We start from the raw sequence: 26,057 nt of genomic DNA, 5'->3' as shown, positions 1-26,057 counted from the left end.
CATCTTGTGCTGAATAAAAAAAAGGTGTTCACAAGGAATAAACCCCGCTCAACATAGATATCCACAAGATAAATTCTATTATCATTTACTCCAAGTACTCCCCATTTATCAAATATCCTACCAATTTCATCTCATCCTACCTTTGCCTTCATAACACCCATGGCAACCACCTTTTCTCTCCTCAAACCTATTTATATAGTTATTCAAATTTCTCTAGAAGAGCTTTATTTCATCCATTTTTCAGTCTTAATATTCACAGGCACACTTACACATACCTATGCATACTTCACAATTCCTATCAATCACTTCACTCACACTATTACTGATTCTATCCATCTATGCTCAATAACATCTTCCTACACTCTCAGTGATAGCACAATTGCACATCCTTCTTTCCCTCTTCCCTGCTAATTTTCAGTAATGCCCATCCATACCACTCCTCTTTCCAAACCCTCCCACAACTTGCATTCATTATTTCCATTTTCACTCCATACACCCTGCCAAAGGATATTAGTTTCTACAATCCCAGCACATTCAATCTATAACTTGTATCCTTACGCATCTGTTGCTTTCATATTGCATTTGAGCATGCAAGGCATCTCTTTGCTGGTGCTTATTTTTTGCTGTCAATGGAAGTACAACAAGAAAGTGCTGATATTGATGTGATAGTCTTGCTAGGTCACTTCTATCCCTACTGTTTTTTTGACATGGTGCTCTGCAACTCATCTCCAAATCTTTCAAACAATTGCCTAATGATTTAGAGGTGACACACATTGTACTCATGTCGCAGAACAGTTTTCACTACATAAAGTTTAAATCAGCTCACCATCACTATGTCCAATATATGGAAAACTTGCAATACCACCTGACAGTTCTACAAGTTATATCAGCCAATCCAATTTATACACTGGCCTTGTCCACTAACCTCATACTCTGCTTTTTTTTTATGCTTTCTCCAGTTCTTCTGTCCCTGTTCCCTGGGTTGATTATGTAGAGACCCCAACATGAGAACATCGAGCTTATCATGCAATTTCATAGTCAAAATATTGAAATGAAAGATAGAACATTCCCCTCTGAGAAATGAGATAAAAATTTGAAGAAACATTTTCTGCTGCTGGGCATACTCCCAAAAACTCCTACTTTACTTAAGTGTAGGAAGTGGAAGAGCTGTAGTCTAGAGTTTCAGTTATCAACAAAAAGACTGTCTTCCATCATCTTTCTACGAACAGCCCCAAGATGTTCCAAGGGGATCATTACAGTGCATCACTGTGGGTGTTCCAGTGTATACTAGCATATCTAACAGTACATACCCGGCCTCACAGTCACGTAAAACTCTATATTCCAAAGCAAAGTCTTATGCCTGGAATACGTTATCCAAATCCAAGGCATCCCTTGAATAACAATAGACTTTGATCAATAAATGCATTTTTGAGATGATAAAACACTTTACTAAATATATCCTTCATGCGTAACTATCCTGGTCTCATCTTTGCCAGGGAATTTGTAAATAGCAAAATACAGTCACAAAAAATTCAACACCTGTAAGATCAGATCATCGTCAAGTGAGACTTAGGCATCACATTGGACAAAATGGGACTATGCAACAGTCGATCTGTAGCCCAGTAATAACTAACTTCTTTTTATCCTGTGGCATTCACAGGCCTTAAAAAGATATAGTTCTCCTACTGTTACATCCATCCACTTACTAAAGTAAGAAGGTGGGGTTGGTTCTTCTTTCAATAAGCTTTATCATTGTTTTACAAAAAAAAAAGCATGAAATCTAGTTCAGCACTTTCATCAATGATTCCTATATCATCAGAAATACCAGCTAACGGGAAAACTGTCCTACCCTCATTCCTAGATAACAACGTTGAAGACAGTGGGCTGTGACTTGCATCATTCACAGTGTGCAATCTGCAAGTACAAGGCAACACACCATCTTCACATGTCAATACTGGAGGAGTCCATTTCATTGGAATCACACTCTCTTGAATCTAGATCAAAATCATCATCCAGCTCATCCAGGTCATAGTCAGAATGATTATCTTCACTCTCATCGTCTGGTGGAATTTGCCCTAAATGTAGCAGGGTCTGCTTGATTTCTCCGAAGGACAAAGCCTAAATACATCTCTCCTTAGGCATGGCTAGGTACTGAACGATAATGAGGTACATTCTGTGGGTGTTTGGCAGTGTAATACTACAATTTTTGCTCGCCAGCTTTGAATGGCAGCGGGAGAGTGGGCATGAGAATACCCATCCGTAGATAGGGCTAACAGGATGAGAATTCTCATCTGTAGATGATAAAGGGTTAAAAGAGCTGTTACACAGAAAGGCTGGAGGCTTTACATTTACCCACTTTGGAAGACAGAAGAGTGAGGGGCGGCCTGATTAAAGTTTTTAAGACAATTAAGAAAGTGGACAGTGAATAGTTCATCAAGAGATGTAGGGACAGAGCAACATGAGAACATAACATGAAATTAAGAATAGAACTTCTTACAAAGGATGTAAAGAAATACTTTTCTAGCATAAGACAGGTGGATGCATGGAACAGAATGAAAGAGGGGATGGTAAATTCAGACAGCACACATATATCTAGAAAGTACATTTGTAGAGAATGTTCAAGAAATGAGGCCCCATGAGTGTAAGACTCTCTCCCTGTACAATAGGTTATTATAAATAGGTAATTACTATAAGGGTGCAGATGTCATTCATGCTTATTTCACACCACATTTGTGAATGGTAAAAAATTAGGCAGCAGTGTCTACAAACAGTTCATGGGAAACCAGTGCAAGTATCAAAGGCTGGATATTTTGCCTTGAGGCTGAGGCAGGTGATTCATGAATTTTAAACATATAGCATAGGTCCCCAGATGAAGCGAACAAAAGGAGTACCTAGGTGTGTATGTCCCACCTATGATGAATGGTGTAAAGTTTAAAATGCAATAAATATGATCAAGTTCTGATATTTTTCCACAGAAAAGGACACTTTTTGAGGCAGGTCCATGTAATCTTCACAAATATTTATATTTTTTTAGCACAAGCAGTTGAGGCCCTAATCAAGGAGAGAATGTTATCTCGGAGCAAAAATGGTTATGTTTGAAGGAACAGTAGTTGAAACAATGCTATATGGTTGCCAGGTATGGGCTATAGATAGGGTTGTATGGAGGAGGGTTGATGTGTTGGAAATGAAACGTTTGAGGACAATGCGTGGTGTGAGGTGGTTTGATCGAGTAAGTAATGAAAGGGTAAGAGAAATGTGTGGTAATAAAAAGGGTGTGGGTGAGAGAGCAGAAGAGGGTGTGTTGAAGTAGTTTGGACATGTGGAGAGAATGAGTGAGGAAAGGCTGACAAAGAGGATATATGTGTCAGAGGTGGAGGGAACAAGGAGAAGCAGGAGACCAAATTGGAGGTAGAAGGATGGAGTGAAAAAGATTTTGAACAATCAGTGCCTTAACATACAGGAGGGTGAGAGGCTTGCAAGGAATAGAGTGAATTGGAATGATGTGGTATATCAGGGTCGACTTGCTGTCAATGGACTGAACCAGGTCATGTGAAACATCTGGGGTAAACTACAGAAAGGTCTGTGGGGCCTGGATGTGGATAGGGAGCTGTGGTTTCCGTGCATTACACATGACAAACAGAGATTGAGTGTAAACAAATGTGACTTTTTTTTTTTTTTTGTCTGTTTCCCTGGCATTACCTAACTGAAACAGGGGGTGACGATGCTGTTTCCTGCGGGGAGGGACAGCGACAGGAATTTATGCAGGCAAGCAAGTGTGGTGAATATGTACAGGAGTATATATGTATATGTGTGTGTATGTTGATATGTATATGTATGTATATGTGCATATTTGGGCATTTATGCATATTTGTGTGTGTATGAGCAGATGGGGGTTGTGAGAGAGAGAGAGTGGGGGAGGGTTCTATTTCCATGTGTGGCAGGGTGGCGACGGGAATTGATGAAGGCAGCAAGTACGAATATGTACATGTGTATATATCATATGTCTGTGTAGGTATACGATGAAATGAATATGTATGTACATATGCATGTATGGACGTTTATGTGTGTATATATATATATATATATATATATATATATATATCTTTCTTTTTCTTTTAAACTATTCGCCATTTCCCGCGTCAGCGAGGTAGCGTTAAGAACAGAGGACTGGGCCTTTTTTGGAATATCTTCACCTGGCCCCCTCTGTTTCTTCTTTTGGAAAAATTAAAAAAAACGAGAGGGGAGGATTTCCAGCCCCCCCGCTCCTTCCCCTTTTAGTCGCCTTCTACGACACGCAGGGAATACGTGGGAAGTATTCTTTCTCCCCTATCCCCAGGGATAATATATATATATATATATATATATATATATATATATATATATATATATATATATATTTTTTTTTTTCATACTATTTGCCATTTCCCACATTAGCGAGGTTGCGTTAAGAACAAAGGACTGGACCTTTGAGGGAATATCCTCAAATGGCCCCCTTCTCTGTCCCTTCTTTTGGAAAATTAAAAAAAAAAACGAGAGGGGAGGATTTCCAGCCCCCCGCTCCCTTCCCTTTTAGTCGCCTTCTACGACACGCAGGGAATACGTGGGAAGTATTCTTTCTCCCCTATCCCCAGGGATACCCTATCCCCAGGGATACCCTATCCCCAGGGATAATATATATATATATATATATATATATATATATATTTTTTTTTTTTTTTTTTTTTTTTTTTTTTTTATACTTTGTCGCTGTCTCCCGTGTTTGCGAGGTAGCGCAAGGAAACAGACGAAAGAAATGGCCCAACCCACCCCCCATACACATGTATATACATACGTCCACACACGCAAATATACATACCTACACAGCTTTCCATGGTTTACCCCAGACGTTTCACATGCCTTGATTCAATCCACTGACAGCACGTCAACCTCGGTATACCACATTGCTCCAATTTACTCTATTCCTTGCCCTCCTTTCACCTTCCTGCATGTTCAGGCCCCGATCACACAAAATCTTTTTCACTCCATCTTTCCACCTCCAATTTGGTCTCCCTCTTCTCCTCTTTCCCTCCACCTCCGACACATATATCCTCTTGGTCAATCTTTCCTCACTCATTCTCTCCATGTGCCCAAACCATTTCAAAACACCCTCTTCTGCTCTCTCAACCATGCTCTTTTTATTTCCACACATCTCTCTTACCCTTACGTTACTTACTCGATCAAACCACCTCACACCACACATTGTCCTCAAACATCTCATTTCCAGCACATCCATCCTCCTGCGCACAACTCTATCCATAGCCCACGCCTCGCAACCATACAACATTGTTGGAACCACTATTCCTTCAAACATACCCATTTTTGCTTTCCGAGATAATGTTCTCGACTTCCACACATTCTTCAAGGCTCCCAGATTTTCGCCCCCTCCCCCACCCTATGATCCACTTCCGCTTCCATGGTTCCATCCGCTGCCAGATCCACTCCCAGATATCTAAAACACTTCACTTCCTCCAGTTTTTCTCCATTCAAACTCACCTCCCAATTGACTTGACCCTCAACCCTACTGTACCTAATAACCTTGCTCTTATTCACATTTACTCTTAACTTTCTTCTTCCACACACTTTACCAAACTCAGTCACCAGCTTCTGCAGTTTCTCACATGAATCAGTCACCAGCGCTGTATCATCAGCGAACAACAACTGACTCACTTCCCAAGCTCTCTCATCCCCAACAGACTTCATACTTGCCCCTCTTTCCAAAACTCTTGCATTCACCTCCCTAACAACCCCATCCATAAACAAATTAAACAACCATGGAGACATCACACACCCCTGCCGCAAACCTACATTCACTGAGAACCAATCACTTTCCTCTCTTCCTACACGTACACATGCCTTACATCCTCGATAAAAACTTTTCACTGCTTCTAACAACTTGCCTCCCACACCATATATATATATATATATATATATATATATATATATATATATATATATATATATATATATATATATATATATATGTGTGTGTGTGAGTGTGTGTATATGAGTAGTTGGGCCACTCTCTGTCTGTTTCCTTGTGCTACCTCACTGATGCAGGGAAACAGCGTTTAAGTATAATATTTTTTATATCTATTCATATTCATTAAACTTTGTCGCTGTCTCCAAAGTTAGCGAGGTAGCGCAAGGAAACAGATGAAAGAATGGCCCAACCCACCCACACACACATGTATGTACATACAGGTCCACACACAGCACATATACATACCTATACATCTCAACATATACATATACATACACATACACACACAGATATATACATACATAAACATGTAGATAATTCATACTGTCTGCCCTTATTCATTCCCGTTGCCATCCTGCCACACATGAAATGACAACCCCCTCCCCCCACATGTGCGCGAGATAGCGCTAGGAAACGACAACATAGGCCACACTCGTTCACACTCAGTCTCTAGCTGTCATGTATAATGCACTGAAACCACAGCTCCCTTTCCACATCCAGGCCCCACAAAACTTTCCATGGTTTACCCCAGACACTTCACATGCCCTGGTTCAATCAATTGAGAGCACGTCGACCCCGGTATACCACATCGTTCCAATTCACTCTATTCCTTGCACGCCTTTCACCCTCCTGCATGTTCAGGCCCCCATCACTCAGAATCTTTTTCACTCCATCTTTCCATCTCCAATTTGGTCTCCCACCTATCATTCCCTCCACCTCTGACACATATATCCTCTTTGTCAATCTTTCCTCACTCATTCTCTCTATGTGACCAAACCATTTCAAAACACCCTCTTTTTATTACCACACATCTCTCTTACCCATTCATTACTTACTCAATCAAACCACCTCACACCACATATTGTCCTCAAACATCTCATTTCCAATACATCCACCCTCCTCGGCACAACTCTAGCTATAGCCCATGCCTCGCAACCATACAACATTGTTGGAACAACTAAGTATAATATATGATATATATAATATATATATACATCATATTTCTTATTATACTTAATCGCCATCTCCCACGTTAGCGAGGTAGCACAAGGAAACACACGAGGAATGGCCCAACCCACCCACATACACATGTATACACATAAACGCCCACACACACATATATACATACATTTTAATGTATACACACACAGACATATACATATATACACATGTACATATATTCATACTTGCTGCCTTCATCCATTCCCATCACCGCCCCGCCACACATGAAATAGCCTCCCCCCAAGCCGGGTATCCACTCTATCGACTAACCCCCTAGGGATGGATAAACAGCTGGGATGACTGTGGACTGACAGCCACAACCAGGATTTGACCCTATGTGCTTGACCCGGGACGGCCCGTGAATGTGTCAGGGTCAGGAAAGCTAACCGCTACATCATGGGAATCCATAATGTGACATTTAGAAAGAATAATAATATTCTACATAAATAATTGGAAGTCATGCTTTCGGAATACATACATTTAACCTCTTATTCAATCATCTACCTCCATTTAACTGTCATACTGTATTATGCTGTCCAAAATATTTACAGTTTCTAGCCAAAAACCTAAATTTCCACTGCTAAATACTATTTCAAAAATATGCAATAAAATCTAAATATGCAATAACAATTTACAGTACCTGCAAGACATGTGGCACTCGAGTGACGTCAGGCTTAATTAGAGCTAGAGTCAGCTGAAGAGGTCCTCTAATGGCCATCATCACATTTCCATATTCCTCTAAAGTTCTCAGTAACTTTATTGAGTGTACAGTATCTAGATTGTTGGATCTGAAAATGATAAGTGCACCTTACATTTCAGAAAAGTTAGTTCTGCATATATCCATGAATTCCCACCTCTGAATTTAAAGTTAATCAAATGATTGTAAACATTGAAGCTTCCTGAATTATCAAAGTTTATGATCTTTAGTGATTTTGTAGGACAAAATCAGGAGGTCCTAATTCACTAAATTTCCTCTGTAAAACTTCCTGTACCATGTAGATAGACTTCACTCATGTGCTTATCCAAAGTGTAGAAGTATTCAACCCTAACTAGATCTTAAGCTCTTTGTTTATGAATCAACTAGTTACTACTATGGCCCCCCAGTAATGTTATTCTTCAACTGTGCACTTTCAGCTGAATGGCTTCTCGAATTAATCTTTTTTATTGAATTCATTCTTTATATATTCATACTTCATATTTCTGTCATTCTGTCCTAATATATCTAATAATCTCACTTTTATTAACAACTACTCTTAACTTCCTCCTTTCACACTCTCTCCCAAACTCAGTAACCAACTTCTGCAGTTTCTCACTTTAATCTGCCACAAGTACTGTGTCATCAGCAAACAAAAGCCGATTCACTTCTCAGGCTCCCTTATCCCCTATAAACTGCATATTTGTTCCTCTCTCAAAGACCCTTGCATTTACCTCCCTCATCACTTCATCCTTAAACATATCAAACAGGCATGGTGACATCACACACTCCTAAGGCCAACCTTCCTTCACCTGGAACCACTCACCCTCCTCTTTTCAAACTCGAAAACATGTCTTATACTCTTGCTAAAAACTCACTGCTTCAGAAATTTTTTCTACCATAAATTTGTAAGAGCTTCCACAAAGCATCTCTATCAACACCATCACATGCTTTTTCCAAATCCATAAATGCTTCACACAAATACTTCTGTTTCTCTAAGTATTTCTCATACACATTCTTCCAAGCAAACACCTGATCCACACATCCTCTATTACTCCTAAAACCACATTGTTCTCTCTCAATCTGACACATTGAACGTGCCTTATCCCTCTTGATCACCAACGTCCCATCCAATTTACCAGGTACACTCAACACATACCTTTGTAGTTTGAACACTCAACTATGTCCCCTTTGCCTTTATACAATGGCACTAAACAGCATTTTGCCAGTCCTCACGTACCTTACCATGATCCATACATACAATGAAAATCCTGATCAACCAATCTGCAACAGTTAGTCATTGCGTCTTAAGAAATGCAATACCATCCACTCCAGTAGCATTGCCATTCTTCATTTCACACAAGGTTTTCACCACCTCTTCTCTCTTTAAACCACTTTCCATGACTCTCACTTCACACATCTCCCCAACTCATACACCTTACATCTGCCATCCTATCATCATAGACACATTCAACAATCATTCAAAATACTCCATCTCACCCCACCACTACATGTTACCACTCCCCCATTTGCCCATTTTACTCATGTTCTCATTCATTCCCTTTTTTTTCTCTATCAATCTCCTTCCAAAACATCTTATTCTCCCTGAAGTTTAATAATCATTCACCCCAACTCTCACCTGCCCTCTCTTTCAACCCGTGCACCTTCCTCTTGACCTCCCGCCACTTTCTTGCAAATCTTCCGAAGATTTGCACTCCTTTCCCTACCCTATCTCACCTGCCTACCTCAACACCTAAACCTCCCTCTTGACCTCCTGCCATTTTCTCTTGTACATCTTCCATCAGTTGAACTCCTCGGTAAACACCATCCATACACCTCTCTTTCCTCTTTCACTGGCCACTTAACTTTGTCATTCCATCACTCACTACCCTTTCTTGCCTGCCAACCTTCAACCTTCCATCCTCTGCATGCCACACACTTCTCTTGAATTTGCCAGCACTACTTCCTTAAGTAATGCCTATCACTCACCCACTCCCTTTGCTTTGTTTACTCTCACCATTTGTCCTGTTACACCCAATCTACATATCTTTATCAAGATTATTTACTCTCATCAACCTCTTCTCACTCACACTGTTTCCTCTTTTCCAAAAACACCTAAACATTTTCATCCTCACCTCACCTTCCCCTGGTAATGGTCTGACATCCCACCAACTGCCCCCCTCAACACAATCACATCCAAGTCCCTCTTTTGAACACTCACTTATATCCCCCTTGCCTTTATACAATGGCATTATACATGCCTTCCATCAATCCTCAGGCACCTCACCATGATCCATACATACAATGAAAATCCTTACTAATCAATCAACAATACAGTTTCTTAAATTCCGAATAACACTACCCACTCCAGTCGAATTGCCACATTTCATCTTAAGCAAGGCTTTCACCATCTTTTCTTTCTTCACTAAACCACCTTCTATGACTCTCTCACTTCATGTACCACCCTAAGCAAAAACCCTGCATCTGCCACTTCATCTTCAAAAATTCACCAATGTTCACCTTCACCAATGTTCACACATTCTTTACTTCCTTCCAAAACATCTTTTTCTCCCACAAGTATACTAATACTCACTTACCCCAACCCTCATTTGTCTTTTTCAACCCCTGCACCTTCCTCTTGATCTCCTGCTGCTTTTTCTTATGCATCTCCCAATCATTTGCACTCCTTCCCTGTAACCCAAATGCCCCTCTTCTCTCTTTCATTAATAACTTTACTTCTCCCATGACTCACTACCATTTCTAATCTACCCACCTCCCACCTTTTACATGCCACTTTTATCTCTTGCATATGCCATTATTATTTCACTAAATACCTCCCATTCTTCACTCACTCCCTTTGCTTCCTTTATTCCCACCTCTGCCTTCTGCTTTCAATCTCACCTGGTACTTCTTCACATAAGTCTCTTTTCCAAGCTCACTTACTCTCACCACTCTTTTCTCCCCAACATTATTTCCTCTTTTTTTTTGTAAACCTCACCTCCACAAGACAGTCATCAAATATCCCACCAAATGCCACTCTCAGCACATTTACATCCATGCCTATCAATCAATAAATAATCCAATGATGCCTACTGACCATCTCTCCTACTCATCATACATATGCTTTTGTATTTCCCTCTTTTTAAACCAGGTATTTCCAATGACCATTTTTTTTCAACACAAAACTCTGTCTTAGAAAAAGGGGAAGGCTGGGTTGATTGTATCTAGACTGCCCAAAAGCATTTGATATAGCACCACATGGGAAGCTTACTAGGAAGCTGGAGCATCAGGTGAGAATAAAGGGGAACCTCCTTCAATGGAAATAGGATTATCTCAGAGGAAGTGAGCACAGGGTGCATGTCAGAGAAGACTTATCCAATTGGGTCAAGGTAACAAGCAGAGCACCACAGGGTTCTGTTCTGGGATCATTACTCTTCTTGATCTATGTATATGACTTGTCTGATGGTATGGATTCCTACCTGAATAATTTGCAGATGATGCAAGTCATGAAGGAAGATAAGTGTGGAGGCTTGCATCAGGTTGCATGAAAGCCTAAACAGACTAAACAGCTGGTCTGAAAGTTTGTCTTAAGTTTGTCAAGTATTCCCGGGAAATTTTACAGGAGGGTATTGATTGAGAGGGTGTAGGCAAGTACAGAGCAGTGTGGTTTCAGAAGTGGTAGAGGATGTGTGGATCAGGTGTTTGCCATGAAGAATCTATGTGAGAAATTAGCAGAAAAACAGATGGATTTGTACATAGCATTTATGGATCTGGAGAAGGCATATAATAGCTTTGATTGAGATGCTTTGAAGAAGGTCTTAAGAGTATATGGTGTACGAGATAAGCTGCTAGAAGCAGTGGAAAGATTTTACCAAGGATATTAGGCACGTATACGAGTAGGAAGAGAGGAGAGTGATTGGTTCCCAGTTAAGGTCGGTCTGTGGCAGAGGTGTGTGATGTCCTCATGGCTGTTTAATTTGTTTACGGAGAGGGTGGTTGGGGAGGTAAATGCAAGAGTTTCGGAAAGATGGGTGAATATGCAGTCTCTTGGGGATGAGAGGGCCTGGAAAGTGAGTTAGTTTTTGTTTAAAGCTCTGGTGGCTGATTCAAGTGAGAAACTGCAAAAGTTGGTTACTGAATTTGGAAGTTGAGAGTAAATGTGAATAAGAGCAAGGTTATTAAGTTCAGTAGGGTTAAGGAACAATTTAATTGGGAGGTAAGTTTGACTGGAGAAAAATTGAAACGTTATAGATATCTGGGAGTTAACTTAGCAGCAAATGAAACAATGGAAGCAGAGGTGAGTCATAGGGTGGGGGAGGGGGTGAGGATTCCAGCAGTGATGAAGTGTGTGTGGAGGGAGAGAACGTTGTCTCGGACAGCAAAAATGGGTATGTTTGAAGGAATAGTAGTTCCAACAATGTTATATGGTAGCAAGGCATGGGCTATTGATAGGGTTGTACAGAGGAGGGTGGGTGTATTGGAAATGAAATGTCTGAGGACGATATGTGGTGTGAGGTGGTTTGATCGAGCAAGTAATGATAGAGTAAGAGAAATGTGTGGAAATAAAGAGTGTTTGAGAGAGCAGAAGAGGGTATTGTTGAAATGGTTTGGAAATATGGAGAATGAGTGAGGAAAGATTGACAAAGAGGATATATATGGAGGGAACAAGAGGTGGGAGACCAAATTAGAGGTGGAAGGATGGAGTGGAAAAGATTTTGAGCACTCGGGGCCTGAACATACAGGAGGGTGAAAGGTATGCAAGGAACAGAGTGAACTGGAACGATGTTGTATACCGGGGTCAACATGCTGTCAATGGACTGAACCAGGGCATGTGAAGCATCTTGGGTAAGCCATGGAAGGGTCTGTGGGGTGTAGATGTGGATAGGGAGCTGTGGTTTCAGTGCATTGTACCACTTATATCAAAACTATCCACTATTACATCTGCACCTACAGAAGGTTTTTATAGGTTACTGATATTTCTTCACAAGTGTATCACCTGCTTCGATATTAATCAAATCCATATTTTTCCTCATATATTGATTCCAAACAATTCATTATTCGCCTTCCTGTTTAGGGGCACCATAATAATAATAATAAATGAGAAGTTTCTAGCACCATGGTCCTGCCCTCTTAGTCACCCTAACAAGCAGAGTATCAAATGAATCAAAGTCATTTAGAATGAAGAAATTTTATTTGGATCATTAATCTCTACAGAGAGGACATGATGAAATATGATAAAACACTAGCTATATGGTAAATGCTTTAAGCAATCAACATTACTTTTAACAAAAAAATTTCCTCTCCTAACCTAAATTTCCAGTATCCGTGGTGCTGTTTAATAAGTGTGGTTGTGTAGTTCCCATTCAGTTGCTGGGAAGTTTGTTCACTAAATTTGGTACTTCCTAAGGTGTATGCTTCCTCCAACTGAATACAACAATATGGCATAGGGAAGATAACATTATCTTTGGTACATCTCGACTATAATACTTAACAGTAAAGTTAATATCAGCCCTTAGGTGAAGATGGGTTGGGTGTGCATAGTTTCTTTGGATTTTTTACTAATAACACTTTTTACCTTATCACTGCCCTTCTATCAATTTTCGAAATTCTAAGATAAAGCTCCAAATCACAGTTATACCTTAGTGTAAATCGCTTTTTCTACGTCAAGAAACAACATTGTTGATTTCATCTTAAGTCATTATGTGGTGACCCTAAACTAGAATGATAACGTCTTATTTAGTACTATTTAACACATTGGAATGCTTCAAATCATGCTCCGCAACTGCTATTGTGCTATCTAAACTCTACACTAACATTATAGTATAAGACTAATACGTAGTATGAAGTAATAGCAATACGGAACTTTACAATCAAATTTCCATTGGAATATATTGTGCAGTTCGAAACCACGTTGTCATTGACAATTTTTCGTTGTTGATAGTGGATAAGACTTAGTCGCGTCCTCGTGGTGGGAATAAGACACTACAGTGATGTAGGAAAGAGTGTAGGTCAGCTGGGACACCACCAGTGGCGTCAGCGTCAGGTATACCTACCACCAGCTGGAGGTCTCCGACCAACTGAGTCGCCGGCAAAATAACACAAGTTGGTTTGGGTTGAGTCGAACCCACCGGGTTCAAAGTAAGAAAATGTCACACCTCTATATATGAAGTACTCCAATTGACTAGGTTTTATACCAAATTCATATGTCAAATTAGATTGGCATAATTCGAGTAATAAAGCCCCTAGTTAACTTTTAAGTTAAAATCGAACTATCGATGATACGGGAAACCAAAGACAATGTCTTTGAAGGAAAACCGATTGTGGGTGTAGAATGTTAGTGAATGGTTAACATATGATTGAAATGGCATTTATGTAAAACCAAGTCGATTTTGTTTCCCTCAAAGAAACGACTGAATAATGTTGATTCCATCAAGGTATCGTGTACTGGAAATGAACTTGTATCAGTCATCTGTAACCGTAATATCAAGTCTTCATCGGGTGACAGTAAGGCTATGAATTATTACCTGAAAAGTACAAACTTGAATTTCTCTACAGTAACGCCCACGATTTCGATATGAAAACTAGAAAATTTCCAGTGTCGGCAGTGATTCAGTATCATCTCAAATGTACTTGATCATGGGTCCAATATAGATTATGCAAAATGACTTAAGATACATATTTAACTTTCCTTCCATCACTAAAATTGGCTTTGATCAATTCATCACGAGCTTGGCATGGTATGTACCAGTAAAATAGAGTGAAACTTAAAATATGGACAAATGTATGACACCATAAAGGGTAGTGCCACATAAGATATGAGGTTAAATGGGTCCATAAACAGCTCATGTATGATAAGAGGTTATTAGCCTAAACTAGTAAAGCGTTATGAAATGATCTTCCACTCAGTGTCACACTAAATGAGTTAAGAAACCAGTAAAATCGTTTCTATTGGGTACATGATCAGAGTTGCCAACTCAAAATTTCGTATGGCGTTAGATTCTCCCGAAAATCGCTAAAAATAAGTAAACTTACTAAAATGACAGTGAAAAAAATGTTCTTCTTATCATTTCTGCTCTTTCACGTGCCAGAGCATCAATAACAGATACGACTGACTGCTTTAACACTAAAACACTCACCATTATTCCAGATTTGCTCATTCCCAAGCCGCAGTCTCTTCGTCCTCGGTGTCCTGGTGGTCTGTGTGAAGGTCCTGGTTGCAGTTGTGATGACTCGTATGCTTTCAAAGACCCAAATGTTTTTTCAGCACTTCCTTGGACAGTTTATAATCATTGCAGCAGTTTCCATTTCTTCTTAGTCCATACTTGATAGTATCGCATTCAAATTTTTGATGGTCTATTTCGAAGCTTTGAATTCTCAATGTTCATATGACTAAGATACGCCCTGCATCAGCTTTGGAGTGAGGCCATATCAGCACAAAGTCAACTCAGAGAGGTTACTGAAGGGATTGTCTGTTGTGTCCCTGACGAGGCTATTTCGGTCCAATGTGCTAGGGTGCAGGTGTTCTGTTTCCACATACATGATGAAGCTTTCTCTACTGGACCTCAGTGCGTGTGGGAATATCTTTGCTATCATAAACATCTTTGCTAATTCCAGTATTCTAGGCTTTAAAGGTTGCAGGCATTCAATTGACTGTAACACTTGGGCACTGCTTGGCAAACGCTGAGGAAGTTGTTTCAACACTACAAACTGTTTGCCTCTTCCTCGAATAACCTTTTCACCAGGAAACTTACATCGTGCCATCTTTTTAAACTAGTACCCCAAGTACGGATGTGAGGTCTAAGTAGTTCTCTACTGAACACCTTCCTTTAATTTTCTGCCTTCCCGGGATGAGGACCTTAGAACTTATGAAATCTGTGAGTAAAGGTCACTTAGCCGCTTTGTTGGATCCTGTACCTCCGCTTCAAATTAATCATTTACACGCCGAACTTCTCTAAGAATATGCTTCAGGAATACCAGGAAGGCATAGTTTTCCTTGTCACAATACATGTCATAGGGGATCCGAGTTGTGTAACATCTTTCACCATTTCTTGCCATTTCAATGAGAGTCTTCAGATTAACTCTGCTGCAGTATACTGACACTTACTGATTCATTTGATAGCCATCGAGTCTGGCTTAGCTGTATTGGTTTCAATGAAGCTTGACCATCATATGTTAAAGAAAGGATCTCCCTGTACCTTGATTGGCGAAAGGCAGAGTGGGAGAACCAATTATAGGTCTCTCTTAGCATAAAATCCATGTTCCTCTGGAGACACTACTGCAGCATGAGACACAGCTTGCTGTCGAAAATGACACACACTTAATCAGGATCAGATGAGGAACTTCTAAGTTGAATTCAACATATAATCCACTGTTAACATTTGTCATCACAGAAGCAATGTCGGTGCCAATTGCAACAAGGTTTTGTAACTCCAACTCATCATTTTTCAAGGACTTCTTGATGGCAACACATATACCATTAGCATTGTAGTCAGCTCAACAAGGTCTAAGAAAGTCACTACAATCTTCTTACTTTCAGAACAGAACCGCATAGTGATACCCAATAGTTTAGATACCGTAATGTCATTTCTTACTCATCAATTAAGAGGCTAAGCTTCTGATTGTCTATATCACTTTTCAAGTCACTGTAAAATGCATAGCAATCACATTGAACACAACTGTACTACACTCCAACCTTGAAATTCTTGCATCCTTTACTGTCTGCAAACTGTGCTTTGCCCAGCTCACTGAGATGATCAACATCACGTTATGAACAGTTCTGCAATGAATAGTTATGAATTTCAATCAGTCTACCGTGCATTACTCACTTTTACAAAATGAATTGTGGATTGTCTGAGTACTGAAAAGCTCTTCAACATTCTTGTGTTTAGCTGTTTTGCAGTCTTTCAATTTTCACTTTTCATATTTGTGGTCTTTCAACCACTCTGCTCTAAAATGTTAAGTAAATTGCTTACTCGTTGTTGTGTTTGTTAAATGTAATGGCCTGCACACACACAACCACCAATGTTACTGTCCTCCATGGTCCACGAAAATGTCTCTTGGGTTTGCCACTAACGAGAGTACGACTGAACCTGTAATGTGCAGGGTACTCGAGGAAGGGGAGCCCGCGGAATACACCCGAACTGAACCTGTTCAAAAAAAAATTTCGAACTTGTTCATTTAGATGAAACATGAATTAGTGTAATATTTGAATGCTTTTTCTTGTTATTTTAGTAATTTCGATTAAACTTAACAAAATTACATTAATGTTTGAATTTCCTCACATGTTGAAATAACACTAAGTTTGGCGCTAAATGATAAAAAAAAAAAAAAAAAGGCGCCGAAAAACGCACTAAATACGAAATTTAGGCGCTTGATCTCTACGGAAAGCGACAGATCTAAGGAGTTGGCAACTCGTAGTAAATCAGGCGATAATGCTCTTAATGCTTTTGTGACTTGTTTTTCATTCCTCTGCGCTCATCTCTTTAACAGTACTTAACTATTAAATGATTTTGTTGAATATCGATCTCAAATATCTGTTGTACTCTGTTTATGGTTAAAGACTCTGTACCATAAATAACTTTGATTGTACAATGAGGACCACATTGGAAAGGCTTTTGTATATCTATTCGCTGTAAAATATGTTGGCATCTTCATCTACGTATTTTGCCAAAATAAACAACATTTGACCGAAAATGTTAGATTTATACATATGTAACTATTTATGTAGAATTACATTCAATCTTATTTTACATATAAACATTACCGTGGTAATGATTTTGTATATGGTTTCAATTATGAATTTAATGAAAAAATTAGTATCTTATATGTATATATATATATATATATATATATATATATATATGAAACAAAGTGCTTAGGAACGCGCACCTTCATAGAACATCCAAACCTCCATCAGCCAGGATCGAACCCGGGACCCCTGTGCTACAGGCGGGAATGCTACCGCTATGTTATGGGCCTGCCAAATTGCCTCTATAGATTCCCAATTAGTGATGGGACGTGCAGGAAGGTCTACCTACATCTACGGCTGTGCTTTTTTTTTTTGTGATTTTATAATCTACTAGCAAGGGCGTTTGTCGGTAGGCGACTTAACTACATGTTGATAGTGAAGGAACTTATGACCCAGTAAATGGACAACTAGCAGAGGTTGTCACCATAGGCGAGGTAACACATCACCTCAAAGCCACTAAAACATTTGCCCCGAGGTGCCCAACACAATTCTGCCAACCCAACCGAAGTGGTCATCCCAATGCTGCCAACCCTTCCAATGTATCCATCCCATTGCCGCCAACCCTTTCAAAGTGTCCATCCCATTGCTACCAACCCTTCCAAAGTGTCCATCCCATTGCTGCCAACCCTTCCTAAGTGTTAATCCTAGTGCTGCCAACCCTTTCAAAGTGTTCATACCAGTACTGTATACCCTTTGGAAATGTCCACCCGCACTGTGAACACAAAAATATTTGCCCCACTAGCGTAAAAGTTCCGTCTTGTTTATGAATACTTTCATTGATTATTCCTAGTGGTAGTCTATCATAATTGTAGCGCTACAAATTAAGATTTCTTTCAAAGTAAATAGGAAGTGACATTTCTGGAAGCATATAAAAGTATCATCTTATATCAGGTAAAAAATCACTTTCCGCCAACAAAACACGAACTTCAGTTATGGTCACAATAAAGTATTTTTGTGGTAGAGTAAATATAACTCTATCATTACATCATTTTAAAACCAGTGTCGTATGTCACTCACTACTGTGTTCTTTGATGATACGTATCATAGTTTCACAATAATTGTATTTTGTCTCTGAATTACTTTCTTCATATTCTCTTATGAATTTTGAAAGATATTATATTAGGATTACGTGTTTACACAACGTACATCGTCTGTCAACTATTTCGTATCCTTCATAAAGGTCATATATTCAGTACCTCGAGTACGAACTGACTTCGTCTTTTACCTTTATATTTACTATAAACTTAAGTTTTCGTGTCAGGAAAAGCAATATTTGAAGGATAATGTCTGTAAGGCGGTTATGAATTCTGTAAACTAAGGTCAAGCCTTCAAGATGTTTGTGCTTGAGAAAATTCACATCAACCTGATGTGTCATAGCTAAGTGGTAGCATGTTGATCATATGCAGCATTTCATAATAAAACCTTCAGAAATCATACTCTCGTTTTATATATCTCTTTTTCCTACTGTCGAAAGTCATGCACATTTTCATAGTATTTTCATACAAAAAATATGCTAGTCCTTCAATGTTGTCCTCTAAAAACCCTTACATATTTCCAAATTTGCTGTCTAGATTTTTGAAGTGGCCATCGACTGCTGCCAACCCTTCCAGTGTAAACCCACTGCTGCCAACCCTTCCAAAGTGTCAACCTGCTGTGCCAACCCTTCCAAAATGTCAACCCGCTTGCCAACCCTTCCAAAGTGTCAACCCGCTGTGCCAACCCTTCCAAAGTGTCAGCCCGCTGTGCCAACCCTTCCAAAGTGTCAACCCACTGTTGTCAACCATCTGTGTCATTTCCTTTCTTTGGAAAATGTCACACTACACGCACTGCTTCGACACCCAAACTTTCCACCTACCACCAAACCTTCCGAAGTATTTATCCTTCACATTTCATAAAAATCTCTCACTACTGCCATAATCTGTTCACACTATTGACTTGCATTGCGTCCGCGTCCCCAAAGATATTGTTTCCATACAACTATTTCGTAGTACTGAAAATTAAACTTTAAGAGGTTACATTGCTCTACAAACCACGTTGCAGATCTCCACTGCTTTGTTAGCTAACTATCCTTTTGCCCTTAGAATAATGGCATAATTTTGTTGACTTCATTACAGTGTTTTATTGAGCCTCAGGTCACATACGTCTACGTACCCAATTCTATCAGCCATAAAATAATAATACTGAAACGTGACGTCACGATTTTCAGCTTATCCTTGCGTCCGCTAAGAAGATCCATCTTGTTTAGCCATGACTATGACGGCTGCACCCTTCCATAATAAATGCCATAAAGAAATGATAAAGCCTGTCAGGAAAAGAAAAGACTACACGACCGACTGACCGGTAAACTTTTCATTGTACCACAAGCGCCACCCCTTCTGAGTTTCAATTTTTGTATTCGCCATTTTAACTGTAACGCTGATCGTTATATATATATATATATATATATATATATATATATATATATATATATATATATATATATATATATATATATATATATTAAAAACAAGTGTAAAAACGAGCAAGCGCGTAAGTCAATGACAACGAATCAAAATATACACTTTTAGCCAATCACAGTAAAGCAACGTAATACATTTCAGCCAATCAAAATATTTCTTCCTTCCCACCTTACCGCCAATCCTTGAATCCCGCACCTTCATATCTTAGATGAAAAAGCGGTGCTCCAAATTAGTAAGTTATCTTTATTCCATAGGTGTAAAAAAATAAAATTGGAGGTTAACATCTGTAATTACTATTTCTACATCCGGCGAGTTGAATTAATGATGCCAAAGGTTTCATTTTATAGGTATCGCAATTCTTTCGGTGTCCACACCATTGCTGCCAACCCTTCCGAACTGTCCATCCCATTGCTATCAACCTTTCTGAGGTGTCCAATCCAAAGCTGCAAACCCTCCCGAAGTGTCCAACCCAAAGCTACAAACCCTCCCGAAGTGTCTATGCCACCGCTACTAACTCTTCCAAGCTTCCACCTCACTATGCCAATATTTACATATAATTTGCCCCACAACTGCTAAAATTTGCAGATTGTCCGTAAATACTCCTATTTATCCCTCCATGATGTAGTCAATCTTATCCGTACTTCTGCTAGACAAAAATTATTCCATAGTACAAAGCTTCCAAAGCGAAGACAATTGATTAGAACATTTTTGTGATAAAAGACAACTAATCTCTGTCGCCTTCTTACATTACATTCAGTATAAATTTCTCTGGATATTTTATGTTTAATATATAACTTATGGTTCTTTATAACCAAGAAAGAATAAGAAATATTCACAAACAAAAATACTGGAACCTGACGTCACCATTGTGCCATCCCCCTTCTGAGTTGCAATCTTTGTATTCCGCCGTTTTGACTAACGCTGATTATATATATATATATATATATATATATATATATATATATATATATATATATATATATATATATATATATATATATTTATATATATATATTTCAAACTATTCGGCCATTTCCCGCATTAGCGAGGTAGCGTTAAGAACAGAGGACTGGGCCTTTGAGGGAATACCCTCACCTGGCCCCCTTCTCTGTTCCTTCTTTTGGAAAATTAAAAAAAAAAAAACGAGAGGGGAGGATTTCCAGCCTCCCGCTCCCTCCCCTTTTAGTCGCCTTCTACGACACGCAGGGAATACGTGAGAAGTATTCTTTCTCCCCTATCCCTAGGGATATATATATATATATATATATATATATATATATATATATATATATATATATATATATATATATATTCTTTCTTTTCTTTCTTTCAAACTATTCGCCATTTCCCGCATTAGCGAGGTAGCGTTAAGAACAGAGGACTGGGCCTTGAGGGAATACCCTCACCTGGCCCAATTCTCTGTTCCTTCTTTTGGAAAACTAAAAAAAAAACGAGAGGGGAGGATTTCCAGCCCCCCGCTCCCTCCCCTTTTAGTCGCCTTCTACGACACGCAGGGAATACGTGGGAAGTATTCTTTCTCCCCTATCCCCAGGGATAAATATATATATATATATATACATACATATACATATATATATATATATATATATATATATATATACATATATATATACACATACACATATATATATATATATATATATATATTTAATACATATTCACCATTTCCTGCACTTGCGAGGGAGCACTGAGAACAGAGGACTAAGTCTTAGAGGAAATATCCTTACTTGGCCCCCTTCTCTGTTCAATTTTTTGGAAAAGTTATACAATTCCAGGACCCCTTTTATGGGACTCGAGCAGCTTCTGGGCTGCACTCTAATCAACACAGAAATGATGAACTCTATGGTGAGAAATTCCTAGAAGACCCAGCACTTTTTCCATCTGCTGACAATGATAAAACCACACAAAGTAACTCCTCACTTGTAATGTAACTGTAAACAGGTGGAGTCTGATAACATATATCTATCCATATATCTATATCTCTGATGCCTAATCCCTTTGGGAACTCCCTTAGGGGATGGCCATGGCATATCCATAACTGCTGAACTCCAGTGCCACTTCTTAGACTAACACCTCATGCTTAACAGACCACTAGCAGAGGACAACTCTAGTACATTTTTTTCAGAGGCTCTTACCTAATATTTCAACCTACTACTTCTACCTAATACCTATTCCTATTCATTAAAATGTTTCGACCCAATGCAATAGGTAACATGGATATGTTGTATTTATTATTATTATTATTATTATTATTATTATTATTAACAGTAACAGAAGTAGTATTCTATAATAATAATAATAATTTTTTTTTTCATACTATTCGCCATTTCCCGCGTCAGCAAGGTAGCGTTAAGAACAAAGGACTGGGCCTTTGAGGGAATATCCTCACCTGGCCCCCTTCTCTGCTCCTTCTTTTGGAAAATTAGAAAAAAAAGAGAGAGGGGAGGATTTCCAGCAAGATGAAGAGAGTATTCTGAATGGTGTTTGGAACATGGATGTATGGAGCAAAAGAGAAAGGCATGGTGAACACAGATAGGAGGTGAAAGCCTTGCAATAAAAAAGGAGCAGAGTGGATGATGTGCATCTGAATGGTTCAAATAGGATTTCCTATATATGTATCACTTAAGGTGAGTGGTAGAGGACTAGTGTAATGCATGTATATTACATTAACCCCTCGATTTAATGGTAAGGGGGTGTCTGTTAATGCCGAACGTCCATTATATCAAGAATGTATATATATATATTAAGCATAAAAATGAGCAAGCAAGCGTACACCAATGGCACCGAAGAAAATATACCCTTTCAGCCAATCACAGTAAAACAACGTAATACATTTCAGCCAATCACAATATTTCTTCCTCTTCACCTTAACGCCAACCCTTGAATCCCTGCGCCTTCCTAATGTTTTAGTTGAAAAAGCGGTGCTCCAAATTAGTAACAATTATCTTTATCCCATAGGTATAGAACAATGAGATTGGAGGTTATCATCTTTAATTACTATTTCTACATCCGGCGAGTGAATTAAAGATGTCAAACGTTTCATTTTATAGATAGCTACCAATTCTTCCGGTGGCCATAACATTGCTGCCAACCCTACATAACTGTCAATCCCAGTGCTATCAACCTTTCCGTATTATGCAACCCAAAGCTGCAAACCCTCCCGAAGTATCCGACACAAAAGTTACAAACCTTCCCGAAGTGTTCATTCCCACTGCTATTCTTCCGAGCTTCCACCTCACATGTCAATATTCACCAATAATTTGCCCCACAAGTACTAAAATTTACAGATTGTCCATAAATACTTCTATTCATCCCTCCATGACGTAGTCAGTCTTATCTGGACTTCTGCTAGACAAAAATTATTCCACTGTACAAAGTTCCAAAGCAAAGAGAATTGATAAGAACATTTTTGTGATATAGGACAACTAGTCTCTGTCGCCTTCTTACATTACATTCAGTATAAATTTTTTCTGGATATATTATGTTTAATATTTGACTTATAATTCTTTATAACTCAATAAAAAAGAATATTTACAAAAAAATATGGGAACCTGACGTCACCATTTTCCCGAAAACTACATCCTCTATGCTTATTCGCCATGACTGTGACTTTTGTAGCCTTACATAGCTAAAGAAAAATACAAAAGCAAAAATCGTGTTTGGAAAAAGGAAAAGATTACCCGACGGCAAACATTATCACCATTTCATTGGTGCCAACCCTTCCGAGTTTTCCATTTCACACCGCTGACATCCAATGTATCTGATCTCAGTTATATATATATATATATATATATATATATATATATATATATATATATATATTTTTTTTTTTTTTTTTTTTTTTCGCTGTCTCCCGCGTTTGCGAGGTAGCGCAAGGAAACAGACGAAAGAAATGGCCCAACCCACCCCCATACACATGTATATACATACGTCCACACACGCAAATATACATACCTACACGGCTTTCCATGGTTTACCCCAGACGCTTCACATGCCCTGATTCAATCCAATGACAGCACGTCAACCCCGGTATACCACATCGCTCCAATTCACTCTATTCCTTGCCCTCCTTTCACCCTCCTGCATGTTCAGGCCCCGATCACACAAAATCTTTTTCACTCCATCTTTCCACCTCCAATTTGGTCTCCCTCTTCTCCTCGTTCCCTCCACCTCCGACACATATATCCTCTTGGTCAACCTTTCCTCACTCATTCTCTCCATGTGCCCAAACCACTTCAAAACACCCTCTTCTGCTCTCTCAACCACGCTCTTTTTATTTCCACACATCTCTCTTACCCTTACGTTACTTACTCGATCAAACCACCTCACACCACACATTGTCCTCAAACATCTCATTTCCAGCACATCCATCCTCCTGCGCACAACTCTATCCATAGCCCACGCCTCGCAACCATACAACATTGTTGGAACCACTATTCCTTCAAACATACCCATTTTTGCTTTCCGAGATAATGTTCTCGACTTCCACACATTCTTCAAGGCTCCCAGAATTTTCGCCCCCTCCCCCACCCTATGATCCACTTCCGCTTCCATGGTTCCATCCGCTGCCAGATCCACTCCCAGATATCTAAAACACTTTACTTCCTCCAGTTTTTCTCCATTCAAACTCACCTCCCAATTGACTTGACCCTCAACCCTACTGTTCCTAATAACCTTGCTGTTATTCACATCTACTCTTAACTTTCTATATTCCCTCAAAGGCTCAGTCCTCTGTTCTTAAAGCTGCCTCGCTAATGCGGGAAATGGCGAATAGTATGAAAGATGAGATATATATATATATATATATATATATATATATATATATATATATATATATATATATATATATCCCTGGGAATAGGGGAGAAAGAATACTTCCCACGTATTCCCTGCGTGTCGTAGAAGGCGACTAAAAGGGGAGGGAGCGGGGGGGCTGGAAATCCTCCCCTCTCGTTTTTTTTTTTTTTTTTTGATTTTCCAAAAGAAGGAACAGAGAACTGGGCCAGGTGAGGGTAGTCCCTCAAAGGCCCAGTCCTCTGTTCTTAACGCTACCTCGCTAATGCGGGAAATGGCGAATAGTTTGAAAGAAAAGAAAACATATATATATATATATATATATATATATATATATATATATATATATATATATATATATATATATATATATAGAATTACAAAAACTAATGAAGGCGTATAAGCCAATCACAGCAAAACGGAATATGACCTGTTAGCCAATCACATTGTAGCAACCTAACACAAAAAGAGCTCACGTCTTCCCGTCCCTCCTCACCGCTTCCCGCGCCTTGTTCAAATCATAACAAATAACAATCATTTGTTTTATGCCACGAAGACAAAAAATAAAAGGTTATTCCTTACCTACCATTTTATAAGCCGGGGAGCGAATTTTCAAAGCACAAATAATTCATAACATTGCTTCTTTGTAGGGTCATATTTTTGCTATATTTTTCAAGTGCTATATTCTTTAAGTATATACTCAGTTCACTTGATTTCTTTTAAGTAGTCACTCACGATAATCTTCCCGTGATGTGGACATAAAGAAAATCATAACCTCTTTGTACCCTGCATTAACGGTCGTACACTGTGGTGTCGCAATTATAGAAATCTAAATTAATATAATCTCAATAAAGTTAGTACTGTCTTCTTATGCACCTGCGCTTCAGAGTTTCATTACGTCTAAAACTATTAATACACTCAACCTGTAGTATGCCCTGTGGTATAAGTCCTGACGCTTCTGAGGTCTGAGGAAAACTGAACTGGTTGACGTCGTGTTGGCTGGTGGTGGGCGTGGCCGAGTAACGACAGGTCATAACCAGCAGTCTCGTGATGGGTCATTTTGACATATACCACACATCAGACATCTTCTTAACGGTATCACAAGTTCTTCCAGTCATGGTACTAATCATATCTTAATTACTGTGGTTAGGCATTTTCAGTAAACGTATTATTCAAATACCTTAGGACATGAATATGTTCGGATAATGAAAAAGTTTCTAGGTTATAGAAAGATTTATACAAGAAAAAAATCATTTGTACTATGAAATACAGCATAATGCTATCGTGACATGGAATCATTCAATAAGATGCAGTAATTCT

General features: G+C 39.0%; 1 protein-coding gene across 6 annotated transcripts in view; it reads right to left on the bottom strand.

The window, feature by feature from the left end:
• LOC139756044 (nucleoside diphosphate kinase 6-like) overlaps positions 1 to 25,731 on the bottom strand; it is a 47,610-nt gene extending 21,879 nt beyond the window's left edge. Inside the window, exons 1-2 of one of the 6 annotated variants that reach the window (XM_071675020.1) lie at positions 25,661 to 25,731; positions 7,662 to 7,809 (exon numbers count right to left, since the gene is read on the bottom strand). In XM_071675020.1, the coding sequence (XP_071531121.1) occupies positions 7,662 to 7,742 (81 nt within the window). In that variant the 5' untranslated portion in view covers positions 7,743 to 7,809; positions 25,661 to 25,731. The other 5 variants (XM_071675018.1, XM_071675016.1, XM_071675017.1 and 2 more) reach the window with 5 other exon arrangements.
• Positions 25,732 to 26,057: the final 326 nt, after the last annotated feature.

This window comes from Panulirus ornatus, chromosome 20 (assembly GCF_036320965.1).
Source record: "Panulirus ornatus isolate Po-2019 chromosome 20, ASM3632096v1, whole genome shotgun sequence".
Lineage (NCBI taxonomy): Eukaryota > Metazoa > Arthropoda > Malacostraca > Decapoda > Palinuridae > Panulirus > Panulirus ornatus.
This window is presented reverse-complemented; position numbering and strand designations above follow the sequence as displayed.